The 21386-nt window shown below is 39.3% G+C and overlaps 1 protein-coding gene across 4 annotated transcripts; it reads left to right on the forward strand.

Moving 5' to 3' along the window:
- The first annotated feature begins 67 nt into the window (after positions 1–67).
- On the forward strand, positions 68–21128 carry ckn (CRK like proto-oncogene, adaptor protein). 4 transcript variants are annotated; one of them, XM_020944614.2, is made up of 6 exons: positions 90–715; positions 10529–11519; positions 17618–17851; positions 18024–18269; positions 18590–19066; positions 19131–21128. In XM_020944614.2, exons 2-6 carry the CDS (start codon positions 10578–10580, stop codon positions 19977–19979), a joined length of 2748 nt encoding a protein of 915 aa, XP_020800273.2. In that variant the 5' UTR covers positions 90–715; positions 10529–10577; the 3' UTR covers positions 19980–21128. The 4 variants fall into 4 exon arrangements, with proteins under 4 accessions (XP_020800275.2, XP_020800273.2, XP_086683169.1 ...); XM_020944615.2 differs by lacking the exon at positions 90–715 and adding an exon at positions 2863–3421; XM_020944616.2 differs by lacking the exon at positions 18024–18269 and having other exon boundaries at positions 68–715.
- The last annotated feature ends 258 nt before the right edge of the window (positions 21129–21386 follow it).

Genomic DNA, 21386 nt, shown 5'->3' on the forward strand with positions numbered 1-21386 from the left:
AAAATGTAGAACAGAATCATCGATAGTGTATAAATATCGATAGTGGCGATAGTACAACGATGGTATGCCAGCACTTGCCAGTGTAGGTCACACTATTTTGTTTTTGTTTTTTTCCGTCTTCGGACGTGAGTCGCGGAAAGTCGTCGGCAAATCCTAAAAAAAAACAAATAGCTCGGATAATAATACAATACAACAATTCTAGTGTTTATGTTTGCTATCGAGAACAAGTGCGTCAAGTTATTAATATGAAGTTTTTCCGGCAAGAGCCCCTAAAAATGAGCAAAAAGAAAATGGCGGCTTAGCAAACAAAAAGAGCCGTCGCGCAATATCAACAACGTCGACGTCGACGACGCAAGAAACACAGCTTAAAAGAAATCAACAAAAAAAAAGTCATTTTCGTCTGGTGGAAATTAATCTGGTTTTTATGTTTTACTCGCGCGCCGCAGACATAAAATAGAGACAACAAACAGTGTTTTGTGTGCGTGTGCGTGTTTTTGTGTGTTTGTTTTATGCCGTTTGCTTGTGGAAAATGCCATAAAAAACGTGAAATTCATTAGGCTACAACTACAACAATTACGACAATTTTACATTGTTTACATTTTGTGTGCCAGCTTTCGTTGCGCTCGTAATTTATTGTGATTTGTTCCAAAAAACACCGAGAGGAGGCATCGTGGAGTTAATTAAAAGCCTGGAAAAGCTATTTTCTAGTTGTAAAGTAAGTAAATCCATATATTTAACTCAGTTTTCTGGTGGTTAATTTCCGAAGCGGCGGCCGCTTGTTCACTTTTGTGTTTTTATTTTGATGCCTCCTTCGTCCTCCGCTGCCTGCGCCAACGTCGGCGTCAGCGTCGCCATCTGTCACTTTTCGAGGGTTGCCAGCTGTTTCGGCTTTATTTAGTGCCGCCGCATCTTCGAGGCATCTGCAGGAAATTGGGTTTCCGAAAAAGGAAACAAAGGGAAAGAAAAATGAAGACAATACACGACTGCAGCTGCAGCTTATGTAATTAATAAAACCAACACGTGTCGTGGGATTTAACGGCTACTCGATTTTTAAGGGCACGCGACAACTCTGGTCGTGAGAAATGGGGGGAGTTTGAAAAGCCCGCTTTGGACTAGGCAATAGTTCGTATTTTTTACATAATGCATGCACTTTTTCCCCTCAAGTTTTTTAATTAAAATGCAAGGCATTTTGTAATTTTTTTCTTCTTTCTGGTTATTATGGCTCAGATTGCGCCATAAAACTCTCATATAAATCAATAGAAAGCGCAGCCACACATACACTCGCAAAAGCCATAACTCACTTGCCATAATGAAACGAGTGGGAGAAAGAGAGAGAGAGAGAAAGAGAGGTGGAGACACAGAGAGCCGCTCAATATGCAGAGATTTGTGTGGGAATCAAATGACTTGATGGTCGTTGTCTCCAATGAAGTGTTAGAACAGTGGTGGGGGGAGCTGAAGGCTCCACTAGGAGATTACAGCAAGAGCGAAGCTCCCAGAGTCAGAGACTGAGAGAGAGAGAGAGCGCAGATGCGCGTATTCTCAAATAAAGTTGCCGCAACTCGCTGGAGGCTCCAATTTGGAGCTCTGTCGCTCTCTCTCTCTCTCTCTATCCGCAAGTGGCTCCCCTCTCTCTATTTCTCTTATTGGCTTGTGCGGCATGAAAAGTGGTTGTGCTGGCTTTTTGCGCCTGTGTGTGTGTGTGTAAGAGCTACGGTTTGTTTGCCTTTTCTGTGGCATTCAACGCACAGTGGGACGACCAGATAAGCAGCTTATCCATTACAGAAATGTCACGTTCATCACTACACCTATGAGCCCCAAAAAATTGTTATCTAAAAATATAAATTACAAACAAAAGTCACAACATTTATTGGCTTTAAATAGTTAAGCACAATAAGCTGAGTTAACTTAAACAAAAGATAGTATTCTTAGACCCTTGCAGGGTATTAAAATTTTAGTCAGAAGCTTTAAACGTAGTGAAGGAGTCATTTCCGGCCCAATAAATCATATATATTTTTGATCAGCATCAACAGGCGAATCTTTCTAGGCATGTAGGAAAAAAAATAAATTTTTGTACATTTTTTCAAAATTGTATAAGGGTTAAAATTGTCAAAAATGGGCAAAATATTTGATTTTTCCCCTTTTAAATGAAATATGCAGATCTAGCCTAATAAAAAACATGGGACAGCATTCCGAATTCAAATTAATGCGTTTTTGGCTAAGTTATGAAATTTTTAAATTTTGATTTGTTGAACAAATTGTCATATAAAAATATAAATAATATCGACTCAAAAATGGTATTCAAATTTTAGTCAGAAGCTTGTAACACTGAAAGGAGTAATTTTCGACCCTATAAATCATATATATTCTTGATCAGCATCAAAAGACAAATCGATCTAGCCATCTTCGGTAGGAAAAAAAATGTACCAATTTTTTTTTTCAAATTTTATAAGGGGTTAAATTCAAAAATTGAAAAAATTTAATATTTTTTACATTTTAAATTGAGTATGCAGATTTATTAACCTTTTAAAAACGTACATAGGAAAGCTTTCCAAATTAAAATTAATGCATTTTTGGCTTAGTTATAAATTTTTAAATTTGGATATCGATTCAAAAAAAGGCGAATATTTTAAGCATTATTTATGATTTATTTTCCCAGTCACCTAATTGCATTGCATTTCCCATTGTACCCGCTGCATTTCCAGCGTCGCCAATGACAACCACTTTAGGGAATAAAGCCTGTGACTGCTTATTGAAGATACGCTTTGTTTTCCCATTTCTCTTTTCCCTTTTTCTTCATTCATTTATTAACTAACTAATTTGCCAGGCCCGAAACAAATTGCCCAGTGGAATTGTTATTGTTTCAATTGCAACAAATTGGCCGCTGAGAAAAATCGAGGCGACTGGAGAGTCCACCTCGCGGTGGAGCTTTGGAGCTGTGGAAGGAGAGAGAAAACAAGTTGCGCACTGGCTCTCTCCTCCGCTCTCTCTCTCTCGCTCTCTCTGTGGCTCGCTCTCTGCTGCAACTTGGAGGACTCCAAAGTCCGGACACTATACTACGAATCCACGGACCTGGCTTTAACGCTCGCATGCTGGAGCCGCGTTTCAATAAGCTTTGGCTTGCGGTCGTCGTCGCTTCTCTTTTTCTCCTCTCGCTCGGCTCCAATTCTTCGGTGTGGTGCCACCAACAGCAGCAGCGGCGGCAACAACAGCAACTACAGCGACTTTTCTGCTCGGTATACGCTCGCGTGTGTTGGTGTGTGTGTGAGTGTGTGTTGGTGTTAACGTAAAAAAGAAATTTTTGCACAGAATTTTCGTATGAAAAATCAATTGCAATCCTTGTGAAAAGCAAAGCTAATGTGCATTTCGAGTCTCTGTGGCAGGATTTAATTGGAATCTGGCGGAAAATCTGCGATTTACAATGGTAATTTACATATTTTCTGCACAGTTGTTAAGCGATATCCTACGCATGTGTGTGCGAGTGTGTGAGTGTGTGTGTGGGAATTCGCGTAGTAGTGTGTGTGTGCGTAGTAGTAAGCCGCATACGAATTTTCGGCCGAAAAAGGAAAGAATAAAGGAAAATGGGAAATGGGTGGTAGGCGGTGGGCGGGGCAAGCGGCAAGTGCCTCAAAAAGTTCAATGTAGCTGTAAAACGCTGAGGACTGCCCTCCATTATTCATGTCTACACAGAAAGAACTCATTTTTGGTATCATAATGTTAGCCAATTTGAAAAAACCTGCGAAAAATTGGTTAGAAATACATAGTTTTTAGTATTTAAAGTAATTAAATATTGATAAAGGCTCTTAAATTTGCTTCACTTGCAGATTATTGATTTAAACACATTTTTAATGTGTCTTCAAAAGTATGCAATGATATATTTATGTATTTCTGGTGGCACCCCTGAAAAGCTCCTTGTTTCATTTCATTTTTTAGGAATTTAGCCAAAATTCATATTAAATATTTTTATATTCGATAAAACCTGATAGATATATAATTATATTGTAAAATTTAAACAGAATGGTTAATTTGAAGTACAATTTATACGTCTTTCACTATATTTTAAATAATTTTCTTGTATTTCTGCTTAAACTACAATACTTTGAAAGGTTCCAACTTATAAAGCATATAAGCTCTTATCATTAAACCTTCAAAGAGACATATCACTTTATATTTTCTGTGTATCTCTCCCACCCCCGCCTCTTTTTCTCCCTTGTCTTCTTCATGTCTTGTAACTGCTTTTGTCTGCACTCATTGCTCGCCTTACAACTTGTTTGCCCCTTTCTTCTTGACCAAAAATAAAAAAAGAAAGAAGGAAAAAATACAAAAAGAAGGAATTGATGGCCGCTTTTGGTTCGAGTACGAGTTCGAGTACGAGTTCGAGTACGACTGCGAGTATATTTCTCTACGTGCCTGTCCGCCGTATTTGGTCCGTCTCTGTTTTCTGTTTCTGTTTCTGTTTGGTATCCATACTATATGGCCATATGCGCAACGCAATGTCGTCTTCGTTTGCATTAACCGTTAAACTGCACGTAAGTTATCCGTACGTCTGTCCGCCTGTCCATTTTCTACCCGCCCGCCCACACTTTTGACACATCTTCAGCGCTGCATTTAGCCTCCTACGAGCTTTATATTCCGCTCCTCCGGAATCATCAGCCAACAACAACAGCCATAAAAGGGTATCACTGGGTATGTCGGTTATACCATATAATGTGGGGAATTCAGAGTGTCAATAAGTATACCAGTCTCGACTGTTTTTGAACATCTCCTTATTATCACACATGGTGCAAAAATTATAATAGTAGTAACATTAATCATTTCAACATTTAATTAAATTGAAGTGGCATTCCTAAATTAACTATTCCAAATGGAACATGTGTGCTATTGATTTGGATTTGGGTCTGGATTGCCATTGAGCCATGTTCTATTCAAGTTTGCCAACTGTTGACCACTGGAAAGGCAATTTAATTATAGCAATCAAAGCAATTAGCTATCGGTTTATTTCCTACAATTAAGTAAAAGAAATTGCATTGAATATTCAATTTCCTTTTAAGGGTTTAAGACACAGAGGTTTCCTATAGAAGGGGTAAAGACTATTTTAATTATTTGATTTTAAAATTGCTTTTCTCTTCTTGCTTGCATTTCAAGATGCAAAACTCTTTTTTCAAGATACTTTCTCTGCTTAAAAGATACATTTTCTTACAAGTGAAAGAGTATTATTTTTATTGAGATAGTTAGTTGTTTAAACTGAAATGATGCTCAAAGGATTCATTATCCTATAGGGTAACAGTACAGTTCCCCCTAATGCTCCTTGCTGAAGTTTGCAGTTCACCTCATATAGCTGTTATGGTGCTGTTTTTGCCTGTTCTTGGCGTTTGCCTGAAACCTGAAACAAAACGCGGAGACAATGCACAAACAACTACAACTACAGCACAGCAAAGCAACGCAACAACGACAACGACAACGACAACTCCCTTTTACAGGCAAAACAAGTTTCGGCTGCCTCTGGCCATTTATTGTTGCTGGGAGTTACTGGCATCGTTGTTGTTGCTGCTGCTGCTGCTGCTGCTGTGCTTTGCTGCTTGTCTCCAGCTCTGCGCTTTGCAAGATCAACATCTCGAGCTATCGACAGTCTTTGTGGCAAAGAGATGGGAAGTTTCCAAAGGGGGCAGGGGCAGCGAGTAAGCAGCATCATCGACACCATCTTTTGTGCGGTTGTTGTCGCTCCACGGATGTTGCACAGAGAGAAATAAGTAATTGAATCTTTATTATTTTGAAATTTTAGATTTGTAATAATATTTGTAATGATTATCACGTTTATAAACCTATATTAAGCACCTTAACTTACTGAAGCAAGCTTTTCTAGCAATCTCCTGATTATTACCATAAATTTGGTGGCAAGGTCAATACAGCAGCTTGTTAAAGTAATGCTGAAATTTCACCTTTGCTTTATAAGACGTATATCATATCATTCTTCCCTATTAACTGTATAGAAAATCCCTTTCCTGACCAATTTCAATTCCCCTTTTTCCTCTGTGTATTTGTCGCTTTCTTTATTTAGTTTTTTGTTGTTTGGCTTGACAAAATATTCTACTAAGTACAAAGCCTTTTTTTTTTAAACCCAGACCGGGGCGTGGTAAACACGAATAAAGTACGACCGAACTTTGTCCATTGCATTTCGGGCAAAATAAAGAAACCGAGGGCCGGCAAAAGAATAAAAGGGGGAAAAAGCGAGTGAAAGAGTGAAAAAAAAAACAGAATATAAATAAAAAACAAGAATAAAATAAAACTTGTCATATGCAAAGCACCCGCAGCTGATAAATACGAAGCTTGAGAGTCGGCCAAAGCCTTTTGTTGTCAATAATGAAGTGTTGGCCGACTGAGGACGGTTAAGTACGGGTAGAAAACGAAGGGAGTGAGGGGAGTGTTCGGGGGTGATTTCGAACCTTTTCCTTCCTTTATCTATCTGGCTTAATGACACCAGCACACTGAGGCTCACACACTCTGAGCACCGTTAATAAACATGAGATTGAGATGCGCCTCATTTGATGCTGCTGCCAGTACTATGTGCTGTGCTCTCCTGTGGGTGGGTAGTGTATAGATATGGTCTATATAGTGGGTCCAAAGTGTGCGGGGGTTGCTGCCTGAACTGAAGCTGAAGCTGGCCGTTCTGGTGATAGATTGGCCGTGTTACCGTTTGCCATTTTATTGCGCTCCATTTGGCTGATTACTCATGCCAGTAAACTTTAACGGCTCTCGACAGCGACAAAAACGATATGAAAGAGAAGAAAACGAGCCACTAAACGGGAAGGAAATCTGGCGAAGATTAAATACGCTTTTTCCTTCATTATCGAATGCAGAGTATACTGTTTTTATATAAAACCTGGTAAGAGGATTGCATATTTATTCAGTGAATGTGTGCTGTAACTCTTGAAAGTCTTAATGTATGTTCATTTATTAATAGTTGATTTTATTACAATATATTAAATGGAAAAGGCTTTGGTATACAGTGCTTTCTTTCAATAAATTTGGCTTAAAAATGTATGTTTTTATGAGTTAAGTATTTGAATATTTAGTTTCTTTTAAGGTTTCTTGGTTTCCCACAGAAATATCTGTTCTAAGTTTATAAATTTAAATGGAAAATGTTGTATTTTAAGGATTTATAGGTATCTAAATTTATGAGGTTCTTCAGACTTATAAGATTCTTAAGTTTATAAGATTCTTAACTCACAATCTTATAGATTTCTTACCAAAGAACATAGTTATAGTATTTATACTTGGGTGACTAAGCCCTATCATTTCCCAGTGAAAGTTACTACACTCTCTCATTAGTTTCAATTGCCTGACTTGTCAATATACTTTTCCCTTGCAATAGGGTATAAAAGATTGCGGTCATTTTGTATCTGATTTATCAGTCTCAGTCCCTCCTTCCTTCGCCCTCCCTTTTTCTCTTTTTTTGTTGTTGAGAGCACACTGGTTGTGGTGTAAACCATAATTATTTTTAGTTGCTCAGCGTTTTTGCTGCCAACTTCAAAAACCGCAACTCCGCTTCATTGTACACTGTACATCTATCAATACGTGTGTACATGTATATGTGTATGTGCGACAATCAATAAATCTTTCAGCCTGCTTGCCGCCGATAGCCACCCAAACCACCACCACCCCCTCGGTCCGACTATTTCCCTTTTGTATTTATGTGTATTTGCCAACACCCAAAAGGTCCCAAGCCTCCAATTGCATTTCCAATCAGTTTTTATATACATATATATGCCGAGGAGCACAGTGAACACTCCCGAGACGGGGAAACGGAAACCTCTCAATGGGTTTGAAATTGATTTCGGTTTCATATCGGTTTTATAGCCACACTTTTAATCCAAAAGCTGGCACGAGCAAGTGTTATGCTCATTACGATTACTCACCACCCACAATAACATGAGTTGTAATGTGCACTGAACGAAAAAATTGCACATAAATAATGCCCAGCCTGTAATTATTTACATTTTTAAAGATTTTTCAAATGAGAATATTATTATATGGGGTCTTTTTAGGGCTTATTTAGTATTAATTTTGGGGGTAATGTAAATATATAAATAGTAAATGTGCTAATCCTTTATTTAAATGGGTTTTTCCTATACTCTTGAGAGCTTGAAAAACTTAAGGATAATCCAGAAGCTTTATTTATGAAAATAAATAAAAAAATATATACAAATAAACTAGTATGTTGTCAGAAATTAAGCAGCAAACTCTTTAGTTTATATTTACTTTAGTTTCCTGTCAAGAAACCTCATCAGCACTAATTTTATGGTCAGATTAAAGCTTTACTTACTTGGGAACTATAAGTACAATGCATGCTTATTTTTACTACTTAATTACAATACTTTGCATATAATTATTAATGTAGGTCAAGACCAATTATAGCTCTTTAAATACACCCAACTCCATTAAAAAAATTCCTTAAATATTTCCGCCCAGTGTTGCAATGCCTCGTATAAGAAATAAAAAGGAGTGTGGGTGTGCCTGTTTTCGTGTTTGCAATTAAACTTACAGCTCCTAAACAACAATGGTAACTCATAAAAATGGGATAACAAAAATACAAAAAAAAAACCCCTAAGAGACAAAAATTTGTTGGAAAGAAACTGCAATGCCGGCCGCTTTGGAAAACGGTTCAACAACATCTGGCATTTCGAAGGGGGGGTGGTGGTTGCAAATATGAGAGGTTGGTGGAGGGAGGGGACACAAGGGGTTGCATTGGGTGCAGCTTGTGTGGGCGGCAAATCAACAACAACAACAACAACAGCAACACAATACGGCGAAAAACCGCAACCCACATTCGCCGCTGCAGCTTTGATATACTACCCTACTACGCGAAAAACTCCAGCTCCAGCGTTGCTCTCTCTCGCTCGTTTACTCTCTGCTCTCTTGGGGGAGAGTTTTCTCCACTCTCTCCCTCTCTGGGCTTTTCGCAATGGTTGCAGTTTTTCCACGCTTTTTTTCCGGCACGTCGCATACATAAAAATTCATTAAAAGGCAGCTTGTAAATGAGATTTACTACTGCCACCGTTTTTTTGCGTTTCTCGTTCAGCTTTTCCTGCATTTTCCTGCAACCTACACACACACACACATGCATACATACGCCTCCGCTCGGATTATGACACCTGGATTTTCCCTCCTTGGCAGCGAGTTTCCAATCGAACAGGTGGCCCCTGTTATCGATACACCTGAGCGAGCTCAGCCACTCGAAATGTACTTTTTTTTTTTCTTTTTTATTATTGTTGTTGCCTTGCTTTACTTTGTAAGTAAATTGCCAGGAAATTGCAGCCGACGCGGCTCTAGCTCCTTGTTTTTTATTTTTTATTATTGTTTCCCCGTAAATCGGGGAGGCTTTATTATTGCACCCTGCTGTTAATGACATGTCGAGGGTCTCGTTCGTGACTTTTTGCCAGATTTTTGCGCCCGTCCGAGGGCTGTCCATGCATTTTTCGAGTGTATTATGACGCTGCTGCCGACTAGACAGCAGCTGCCCCGCCCCACGCCACCCTGCGTTCTCGTCCCCCCCTCAAGAACCACAAAATGCAGTCAACGAACTTTGACACAGCTCGTGCTCATAGCCCTCGCCCTTTCACAGGGTCTCTTGTCCCCCTGACTGTCTCTCCTGAGGCCCTCGTGTCTCCCAGCTGCTTGGAAAACTCATCTACGGGTTGTGGATTTTCTTTTTCTTTTTTTTTTTGGGGAATCAACAAGGCGTATTAGGCATAAACTATATAGATATAATATTTTAGAGATAGTATCTTTAGGATAAAGGAGGTACTGAATGGTTATAAGGCAGGAGAATATCTATTATTTCTATAATATAGAGTAAAAGGTAGTAACTAGTACTATTTATTGGTGTTTAATTTGATTCTTTAGCAGTTCAAGGGGTCTTTTGATTATTTACCTAATATCTTAGAGATCTAGAAGATGCTCACTGGTAAAGAATCTGCCTTTGAGGCAGGTTTATCATAGATAATATATGTTATTTCTATTACATAGAGAAGAAGGTTTGTCATACTTATAGATGTTTAATTTGATAAATAAAATAAAAAATATATATTATATTCTGTCAAATTAGCTTAAATGATGTATTAAGCTAGTTTCCCATCTTAATATCACATTAAAGGGTACTCCCTTAGTCGCCATGTCTAGCTTTGACAAATTTTTGTGAATGAAAAGCGTAATTCGAGATGCCGCGGTCTAGATAGAGGGATCTGGAGAGCGGGTAGGAAGGAACAGAAGCAGGAACATGAACGATGGATGCTGGATGCTGGGCGGAGAAGGGGGAGGAGGAGGCGCTGGAGAGGCTATAGTGCAGTTTATTGACTCGCCGCCGCAACGCGACGAGTAAACACAGTTGGGAGCCCTATTTTTAGAGAGAAAACTGTCTATGACCAATTATGCAGATTTCTTGCTTTTCTGGCACACACATCTGGCGGACACATTGGCCCCGCCAGACTTACTGCAACGTGGTACTAATTTTCTTGTGTGTTTTCCCCAACAGGAGTCGGTGAAAGTACGGCCACGGCGGCCATTGGAGGCCCAACATCATCATGCATCGTTCGCTGAAGCCGCATGCATCCACCGCACAGGTTAAGAAGGTGCAACCGCCAACGATTCCTGGGGATTCTCTGCAGGATTCACATTACCATCAGCAGCAGCAACAGCAGCAGCTGCACCACCATCATCCGCACCACCAGCCGCTGATACCGCTCTGCCGGCTTAGCGGACCCTTGCGCCACCATCAGAATCATCAGGCAGACGATGGGATCAGCATGAGCGGGAGCAGCATCGTGTCGTCGCCCTCGCTGGAGGAGGGTGGCTTTAACCTGCCCCGGGAGACAAGCGTGGCCCTGCGGCTCAAGGATGAAGTGGTCGGACCAGGGATAGCGCCAACTCAGCCAGCCGCAGCTGGAGCACCGCCACCGGGCGCTGGAAAGCCTGGTGGCGTTGCCATGGTGCCACCACCGCCGCCCGTGTTTTGTGCCACTCTGCGCGAACCGCTGACCCACAAGGCGGCGGTTTACTATCACCAGCAGCTGGCCCTGCAAGAGGATCAAGGCATCGATCTGACCCAGTCCCCCGGTAGAGACTCGCCGGGCTCTTCCTCGGGATCCGCTGGCTCGGGATCCCGCCACAGTACCGCCAGCCTAGACTCGGGACGAGCCTCCTCCTACCTGACCGGTGTTTCCTCTTCGGGTGCCTCCATCCGGGCGCCGCTCTCCTCGCCACGCTGCAGCTCTGTGAGTTCCTGCTCCATTGGTAGCGTTGATCGGCAGCGAAACGATGAGCTCATCATCGATTGGCTGATGGAGATGAAGCACGAGGAGTATGCACAGCTGTTTATAGCCGCAGGCTACGATCTGCCCACGATTGCACGCATGACCCCAGAGGATCTCACCGCCATTGGCATCAAGAATCCGCATCATCGGGAAAGGATTAAGCAGAGGATCGATAAGCTTCAAGTGCTGGACAATTTGCCACATTTTGTGCCGGTAAGTTGCTATCTAGTGATTATAATATTTGTAGATCGGGGAATTTTAGAGCTTGTGAGGGATAAGCCACACTTAGGTATCACCAAATAATTCTGAAATTTGTATTGAAGCTAAAGTCTATAGAATAATTAATGCTAATCTCCTAGTTTCTAAAACTCTTCTAGAATTTTCTGTAATTAAGACCAAAAGTTTATCTCCGCCATAAAGTGAAAAGAGTTCCGGGAAACAACCCTATTTGTTGGCACGCCCGTAAATATTTACCTATCTAATCAGTAACAAAACCAGTTTAGCTCGTGATGCACTTTATGAGTACAGTAAAGCTTGACTAGAAAATACTCTAAATGTTTAAAGTATAAGGAGCTGAAGAATATGATAAAAAGTATATGCTTTAATGCCTGGGCTCTGTTTAAACAAATGGAAAACTAATAGATAAAAATATTTCCTGAGAATTACTGCATTAATATGTTAAATTAGGATTTCGGGATCAAAGATTTTCTATAAACCATATATAATATCAAATCTATCATAAGTTTTAAATTATTATTTAGGTCTATCCTACAGATCGTTAATAATATCAAGACATCAATTTAAAATATAAAATATAGGTGTTTTAAAATCACTCTAAAGTCTAGGTAAAGGCAATAAATTAAAGGGATTTGAGGCTTACCAGGTTTTCTATATAATATAGTTTTTAAAACATGTTATAAAGAGTTTCCTGCACTTAAAACTTGACAGATTGTTAAAAATATCTTATAGATACTTTAAAAATACATTTGATTTATTAAAATTACCAACTGCATTTAGATGCGATGACATAACAACTATTGCCTGCGCCATAGATCAGCAACTAGTATAAACTCTACCCTGGGATCCCATAGAGCAACTTACTTAGTCATTGTTAACACAGACACTAACTCACACACACACAAGTACACTCACACACTCACACACTCGGCTTTAAACATGGCAAATTGCCATATTGGCATTAATTGCGACCGGCAACACCCTATTCTCTATCTTTGTCTTTCTCCATCCGCTTTCCGCTGTTTGCTTGTTTAGTTACCAGCTTATCTTTGATATTTCATTAAAAAAGCATTTGCAAAAATGGAAAAAAATGTGAAAAAAAGGGAAAGAGAAGCAGAAATAAACTTGTTTCCCATCCACATGCGAAGGAGAAAAAGAGAACTTGAAACAGCGCCGTCAGCGGTTATATATATTTTTTAAGTTTATTGTTAATGAAAGAATTTCATTTAATATGCGCACATTAATTCCCATCAACAATTCATTAAATAACACAAATTAAAAGTCCATATTCGTGGGGGGATTTCGTGTGTCTGTGAGGAATCCGATGGCGCCCGCCCCTCGGTGGCGACATTAAGTTGAACTTGAAATGGCAACAGCAACCTGCTCCATCGCGGATAATTGCCCCACCGATCGAAGCCGATCATTAGCCACATCGATCTGACAGATCAAGGTTCCAGTCCAATGACTAAGATGATATAGCCAAGTCCAACAATAGCCATTCGAAGCGGACTCTCTCTCTTGGCCATAGAAATAATTGATTTCAATTGGCTTTATCGGGAGGGTGAACAAACTGCTGAGTGCAAAAATTGTTTTGGATTGTGATAGGAATCGAAATTGAATGAGCATTTACTTCCGTTGTTATTATGGGGTATTGGTTGTTTATTGCATAATTCTTGTTTGCTTAAATTAGTAAGAGAAACATGTTAAGTTGGAATAAAACAAGGAAATCTTGCAAGGAAGGTAATATATTATATAGATATATCAAAGATAGATGAGTTTTTTGCTAGGCCACGGTATAGTTATCTGGTTTTATCCATTTAAATCAGAGGAAACCTCATCAGTGATCATTTTACTGGTTAAACTAACCATAGTACTTGGGAATTTTAATCATAAGAGATTGGCAAGCCATGATCAGCTCTGTAAGGATAGATTTAAATTCCATAAATGTAAATATTAATAGTAATAGTAACTGCATTTACTATTAATTTACTGATTTTATACAAAAAGTCTTAAAGGTGTTGTTTACTCTTAATAAATTTACAAACTAATAAATCAAGAAATTACATGCATCTTCCCATAAAATATCACACCCATTTATGTCCCACTTTTATATATATTTAAGGTGTTGAATCGACACTTCCATAAAGAAACCCCATCATATATATTACACCCTCGACTTCCGGCTTAAAACTCGGGCATGTATGTACTTATTCAGCAAAACCTACTTCATCCACATTTAAGTGCAGCTCTAAAAATTCGTACTAAAATCAAGTACGTGCCTTAAAAAATGCAAGCAACTGTCCAAACTGAAAACTTATCAATATGCATTTCACGTTTAGCCCTAAACAACGCTTTCAAGTCGAATGACTAAACCCAAATAAAGTCAACGCGATATGCATATGGAAATGCATACAAATAAGAAGCGAAAAATATCACCGATAAAACCCATCAAAAAGGTTAAAAAGTCGTCCAAACTTAAGCTCCGCTCGGAAACGAATCCAAGTCAATGCCTTGCCTTTGAAAAAGTGCTCTAAAAATGCCTCCATAAATTAACATTAATTGTTTTTGTGGATGGTAAGTCTTTGGCTTGAGTTTCACATTGACACAGTGCATTCCAAAGACGATTAACACCTTGGCAACGACCACAATCTTCAACTTCAACTGCAGCTTCGATGACTGATTCATTTCATCAGCCTGTACACCTATATCTTGAGTATATAAATACCTGTATACAGAGGTGTATAACTGCATTCCCCACCCACTCTTTAATATTTAAACCCACCTGACAGTGCTGGCAATTCATATATAATATCATTTATCGCATTTATCGATCATTCATCGCTCTCTCGGCTCAAACTTGAGCCACATTCCGTTCGATTTCGGTTAATTGCTAGTTTTTCTCCAGGTAATAACCTCCATTTTTTTTTTTTAGTTTTAGTTTTTCATTATCGCACCGCCTCAAATGTTTTTTTCAAACGATTTGCTCTACACAAGCTGCAATTTTTTAAATCAGAAATGACCTCAGCTTTGGTTTTACTCTGCCGGGATTTTGTTTTGCTTTTTCTTACTGCTCTTGCTTATATTGTTTCTTTACTCAGGGTTTTGTATTTCATCTGAAAAATGCGCCATTATAATTTTTTTACTAGCTGTGTAGAATTCTTCGCCTTTTTGTTGTTTCTCGTTCTTGTGTTTATATAACGCGCCGTGACCGTTTTTCGCAAGTTAGCCAAGTTTTGTGATCGAGTTACCGCCGTTGTTGTCATACTTTATCGCCCGACTCCATTCGATATTTGTTATTTGTCGATCACGGGCGGGACACTCTTTGTTTTTTGGGGTGTGGGGTGTGGTTGGGGTTCCGAAGACACTCGCAAAAAAATGGAAGATTTATTGAGCAATTGAACCAAATTTAATAGAAGAAAAGAGTTATGGAAACATAAATATGTAGGGCATTATAATTTAAGTCAGAAGCATGTTGCGCTATGAAGGAGTCATTTCCGACCCTATGAATCATATATATTCTTGATCAGCATTAACAGACGAATCGATCTAGCTAATTTAATTTTTTTTTAATTTTGAAAATTTTATAAGGGGTTACATCATTAAAAATGTCAGAAATTCGAAAAACTTGGAATCTCTTTAAATGTTAAATTGAGTATCCAGATTTATTAACCTTAAAAAAAATAACATAGGAAAACTTTCAGAATTAAAATGAAAGCTGTTTTAGCTTAGTTATGAGTTTTTAAGACTTTAATTTATCGAAAAAATTATCATATAAAAATATCAGTAAAAATCGAGCCAAAGAATAGGAATATTCTAAGCTTAGTGATGATCGATTTAGGATTTGATCCTATAATTCAAATGCAAACTGCAAGGGTATACCAGAAAACACAACGTATTATTAGTACCTTATAGCATTTAAAAGATAATGATGATATATTATTAATATCTTTCTCTGGACACCCTTTTTACCAGAGATCACAACATCTTCGGTACATGTAAATATAATTTCAATGTAATTGATATACTTATAAAATATCTTTCAATATGATCTGCATTTTTTTAAGTGTACAAGTACTTACATCACCTTATAAACAGAGACTCGGTAGAGAAACAACAGTCACAACAACTCCCTCATTAGCCAACATTCTCTGCAGCCTCTCTCCCGGCTTTCTTTTTTCATTTTTCTTTTTATTTATTTTTGCAAAACACACATCTTTATCGCGGCGAAAAAGGAAATAAAGCGAAATACCTGAAAGGCAAGCGAAAAAGTTATTAAACGGTCGCCAATCTCCGAACTAAAAACCGCAATCAACGAACGACCTTGGGGGTCATAAGGGGCCTGTGATGTTGGCTCATTTTGTTGTATTTTTTTTGCCTCTCTGATTTTTCCCGGACCCTGGTCGGTTTTCAGCCTGACGCATTCGCTTTCAACGTCTTTTTTTTTGTAGTTTTTTGGTACGCAGTACGTACAGTTTTTATGTTTTTTTTTTCTTCTCAGTTTCTGTATTTTGGTCACCGATTTGGTTTTCAAAAAACCTGTTTTTGTTCGCCTCTAATGATGGCTGCCGCCGCGCTGCTGTTTAGTGTCATACCATATGCTACCTGCTAATGGATTTCGGAGAAGCAAAAGCACCAAAGACCAACAAAAAAAAAAAACAAATTTTGTTATTTAGATAAATATTTTGTTAAAGTTTTTGGGAAAATATGTGTGTGTCTGACGGGAGGCTGGAGGATTCCGATTAGCATATATGACTTTAGTGGAGTTGTGGGTTTATTATTACTATTGTATTTTCGGTGCGACATTCATTTCAAGAGAGTTGTGAAGAATACATTAAAAAATACTCATTGGTTTTACCATTGAAATATACCCTAAATGTGGAGAGTTTCCTAAAATAATAAATAGACATTGAAGCTCAAGATCGAAGTAAAAAGGGTTTATTTTTTTGCCTTTGGGAAGATAAATATGGCTAAAATTATGTATTTTTTCATGTAAAAATGGAATATATTAGTAAATATTATGGTTACAGCAAAGTTAATTATTGAAATAATGTTGTCAGCTCTAAATTTATTTGATTTTTTAAGATATAGTTCTCGTAATAACCCAAGGAACGTGTCAGAAGGAACAAGCCTTTAGTTTGCTTGCCTCTGAATTCGTACTTGAGAATTTTAAGAGCCATCACGCTTAATATTTATAGGTAGAAGAGTGTCCCTTTATATTATCATTCCTATTAAAATTATATATAAAATTATTACTATATTACATTTATTTTGTATATTTTCTGTATGTATCTTTAGCCTGACTTGAATTTCAAATTTCCCATTAAAATTCCATTAAATCACTTGCACATTTACATATAACCCATTTGACATTATTCCCTTCCTCCAATAAAAATCAAGAGAGCTCCCAATGAACAATTTCCAATCGGGAGACTCTCCCAGCGCAATCACATCCCATTTGGCAGAAGACAAGACATTTAATTAAATTGAAATCAACAGCAATTTAGCTGCCAAAAGAGCCAACAGAAAAGTGATTAACACATCGTGTACACATGGCATAAAGTATCAGAAAGTGGCTTTACACTTTATGGAAGTTGATGATTTTCGACTGCATCGTCGGATACATATAGTATGTATATATGAGCATGTTTAGGGGTATATACATACATGTGTATCTACAACATTTGGTTGAGTCTAGCTCGCTACCGTTTAATGACGACAGCAACGAGTTTTTGGCTTTTATTCGTTTCTTTATGCTTGTGCTTTGACGCGATTTATGTCATATCTTATCAATTACAACTGATTAGAGCTGGAACGACGACGACGACGAGCTCATCGTCAGAGGAGACACCAGCCATGTGTGTAACCCACTCCCAACCCATGAATGCTTCCCCCTTTATCAGCGTCAGGGTCTGACCTAGTTCATGGACAATTTGTAGTCTGGGCAGATCTTCCCCAGGGCATTAAATCATAAGCGATTAGCCCGATTTTCCACTGGGAGAATACATATACTTATGTATATATAATAATCCATAAACATGTCAATACTCAATCTACTTTCCCCTCTCCATTTCCAGGGATCCATTGAGGAATGGCTGCAGCTGCTGCGTCTGGAGGAGTATATACAGCCACTGCTGGAGCAGAACTACAAGACGGTGCGTGATGTTACCCAAGTGACTTGGGAGGATCTCGAGGACATTGGCATTGTCAAGCTGGGGCATCAGAAGAAAATTCTGCTAGCCATCAAGCGGGTAAAGGACATTATCAGTGGCAAATGGAATCCTGGAGGAGCCAATGCCTACCAACAGCAGGTGAGAAAGGAGGTTTTAGCTTGGGAATTTAATAAAGGAGACCCTTCTTCAATTGAGTTTTTATCATAAGTTCGAAATCACCTTTATTATTTTATCATTTTCCCTAATTTCTATTTGTTTTCTTTATACTCTTCTATTTTTATGATTTCCTTGATTTATTGGACAAAATCAGGAGTACCAGCGAAAGCCCTGGCAATTTATTGTGCCCATACCCAGTACGCCATCCTATGTGCCAACCACTCGCGTCTCCTGGGACGATACCAAGATCTACGCGACCGCCAACAGCAGCAGTGTCCTGAATGCCACGGCCCCGGCTGGGAGCAGTTGCCTCAACGGTAGCCTCATCAACGGCGATGCCTACTACTGCACGGGCAGCAATCATGAGTGTTGCTCCGGCAACGATGTGGTGCTCATTAAGGTGGGCAGCAGCACCTGGTCGTCGAGGAGCCTCAAGTGCTCAACAGTGGCAGCCTGTTGACCTTGAACTCTCGAGTGCCTGTTGAAATTTTAGCTAGGGACAGACTTTTGGAACTGAAGCCTTATAAATACTTTGCTTTTTCCTTACATTTCACTGAGCTATTTTACACAATTCCTTAAATTTCCTTAAATTTAACTTGAGTTTTATAAGAAAGTTCTGTGTATTTTCCCGTCATTTTAAACCTAAAGTTCATATAGTAGCGGCAGGACTTTATAAAACACAACTCATTACAAGTGTTTCCCATCTTATCTTCTGTGCAGGTGCGTCAGCCGCGTGGCAAGAGTCTAGAATCGCTGGAGGACATCCACGACAACAGCACGCGCAGCCATTTGACCTTTAGCCATTACACGACCACGGATTACGGTCACTTTGGGCCGCCCACAACAGCAGCAGCTGCGGCGGCCATGGCAGCAGCCGCCACGCTTCAGCAGCAGCATCACCATCAACAGCTGCTGCAGCAACAACAGCAGCAGGCGGCAGCAGCCAGGCTTATGGGCAGCAATGCAACCGCTATTGGTTGGCGGCGATCCTACGATGACGGCGACATAACACCCACCAACGATGCAACGAGGGAGCTGCTCTACGAGCAGGAGGGAGGCGGTACACTGCCGCGCCAGCAGCGTGGCATTCTGCAGCGAGCAGTGCTAAATACAATGCCACCGCTGGAGAATCATCACTACATGAATGCGGCAGCGGCGGCAGAGTATGGAGCAGCCAGTGGCATTGAGTCGGGAGTGGTAAGTATCCCTCTACTATAGCTGTGTTATCCTTAATACCTAATTGTTTTTTGGTTGTTTCCAGAACTATTTAAGCGGCAGTCCGTTGACGGGCAAGAAGATAGCACCAGAGCCGCCCCGTCGCCACTGCAGCATACGCAATTCTCGCACGCTGAGCGGCGAGGGAATGCCTCCAGGATCTGTTACGCAGACGCAACAGCAGCAGCAACAACAGCAGCAGCAGCAACAGGCTAACCAGCCGCCACACATGTTCTATGGCCACACGGCGCAACATTGGCAGCAGCAGCAGGCGGCTGCAGCTGCAGCTGGTGGCAATCAGCAGCCCATCTATGCCAACTATGCCACCATTCAGCAGACCACGGCGGAGATACACTGCGAGAAGTACCATGACAATAAGTCAACTTCCAGCATCGATTCGATTGACACGATACCGTTCGCCAACGAGAACACCGGGACGATCAAGCAGCGTCTGCTTAATCGCCAGGAGCTGCATGCCAACAACCCCGTTCATCCCGTTCACCTGCACTCCTCCAGCTCGAGCTCCAGCTCCTCCTCCACGAACACCATTGCGAACAACATAGCGCACTCGTTCCATTCGCTGAAATCTTCCAGTTCGCTGCACGATGCCACCTTGGCGCGAAGCGAAAGCATGGGTAGCACGGCCAGCGGTGGCAGTGCCTTGCATCTTCGTTCCCCCACGCTGGACTTGAGCAATCCCGGAGGATCGGCAGAGCCGCTGGCAACATCAACAACTTCCCCGGAGACGGCAGCTGCTCCGGCTGTGGTTGTGCCGCCCAAGGTGTCGGTGAATGTTCTGAACGATATTGGGAATATGTTGGCCAATCTCACTGATGAGCTGGACGCCATGCTCGAGGAGGAGAAGCGTGTAGGCCTCAACATAGACAGTGAATAGACTCTCCCAACCAACAACAACAATACAACAACACACACTCTCCAATCAACAACAACAAATTGTAGTGTAGCTGAATTTTGCGGTAGAACTTGTGGTGTGTGGTAATGTTTTATGTACTTTAAACTTAGTTAAGCTGAATTTGTTTATATGCAAAGAAGGAAGCATTTGATTTTATTTTGTATTCTTCGATTTCCATATCATTTCGATAGTAGTTAAAGGACAAACTAAACGAGAAAAGCTTTCGACGAACCATTGTATACTTTTGTACTTTTCCTAAACTCTCTCCCTATCACCTCCTCAACGCAAGAATATGAATGTTAACAAAACGAAACAAAATAACCGAGTAAATCGATGCATATATATAGTTATTATATAGCATAAAATATATATATATATATAATATAATTCGATATATATATATAAACAAATATTTAAACGAAATCATTTTAGGGACAAGTATTTAGTGGTTTGAGGAAGATCTAGAAGGCAGCCACGCACACAGAACTACTACTTAAAGATCCCCTTCAGACAATTTCAAATTGCATTTATCTATCATTTGTATCATTCAATTTTTTTATATATATCTGTGTGAATTTTTCTCATTTTTTTCAAATCGAATCAGCTCTTCTATTTGTTACGATTACAACTGAAGAAATCAAACTATATATGAAATCAATGTATAATTAAGTGTTATTCCATACAAAGTAAACAACAAAAGATGCATTATATAAAATATAAATCTTATATTAGCGTTAAATTAAGCAAGCAGAGAGAGATGAGCGAATCCATCTTTATAAACCTACGTTTAAACGATTTAACGATTAGAATTCCGTGGTATACCCATTGCATTGCCTTCTCTATAATTTACATGAAATAAATATAAATTTATTTAGTATAAAATTTATTCTTTGATATTTTTTTACGTGAGTTTTCTGTTAATAATGGCGCTCGGTTATAAAATAAAACTCGTTTGGTGCGCATATCATTAGAGGAAATTGGAGATGTATTCGATTTATAAACGCATATAAGGCAAACGTAATGAAAAGTAAATACAAAATCAAATCACAAACATGTAAAGCACATAAAGGGCAAAACAAAACAAAATTAAAGAAAAACCAATAACAAATAAAGTAAAATTTCATAGTAAAATGTGGGAATATTTCTGATTGTTTTGTTAAAGTGGGATTTTATAATTCACTTGAATATTTGTATTTAATATGCTAATAATTAATAATAATTTATATTGAAATACTTTACCTTTAAAGAGCTTGAATATTTAAAAATAGCGCCTAATTTATCGATATTTTAATTTTATAAGACAAGCTGTGTAAAAGCATCGACTCAGACCCCGAGCTTACATTTACATTTTACACTTTACACATCTACAGAAGCATTTTACACTGTTAG

Source organism: Drosophila serrata, unplaced genomic scaffold, assembly GCF_035046125.1.
Source record: "Drosophila serrata isolate PLE 108 unplaced genomic scaffold, ASM3504612v1 contig_165, whole genome shotgun sequence".
Classification (NCBI taxonomy): Eukaryota; Metazoa; Arthropoda; class Insecta; order Diptera; family Drosophilidae; genus Drosophila; species Drosophila serrata.

Excerpts from the sequence above, each read along its gene's own strand:
- ckn (XM_020944614.2), top strand. The coding sequence starts at position 10,578 with ATGCATCGTTCGCTGAAGCCGCATGCATCCACCGCACAGGTTAAGAAG. Across the intron at positions 11,520-17,617 it reads ATTTGCCACATTTTGTGCCG|GGATCCATTGAGGAATGGCT; the intron begins GTAAGTTGCTAT and ends CTCCATTTCCAG. Across the intron at positions 18,270-18,589 it reads ACGATGTGGTGCTCATTAAG|GTGCGTCAGCCGCGTGGCAA; the intron begins GTGGGCAGCAGC and ends TCTTCTGTGCAG.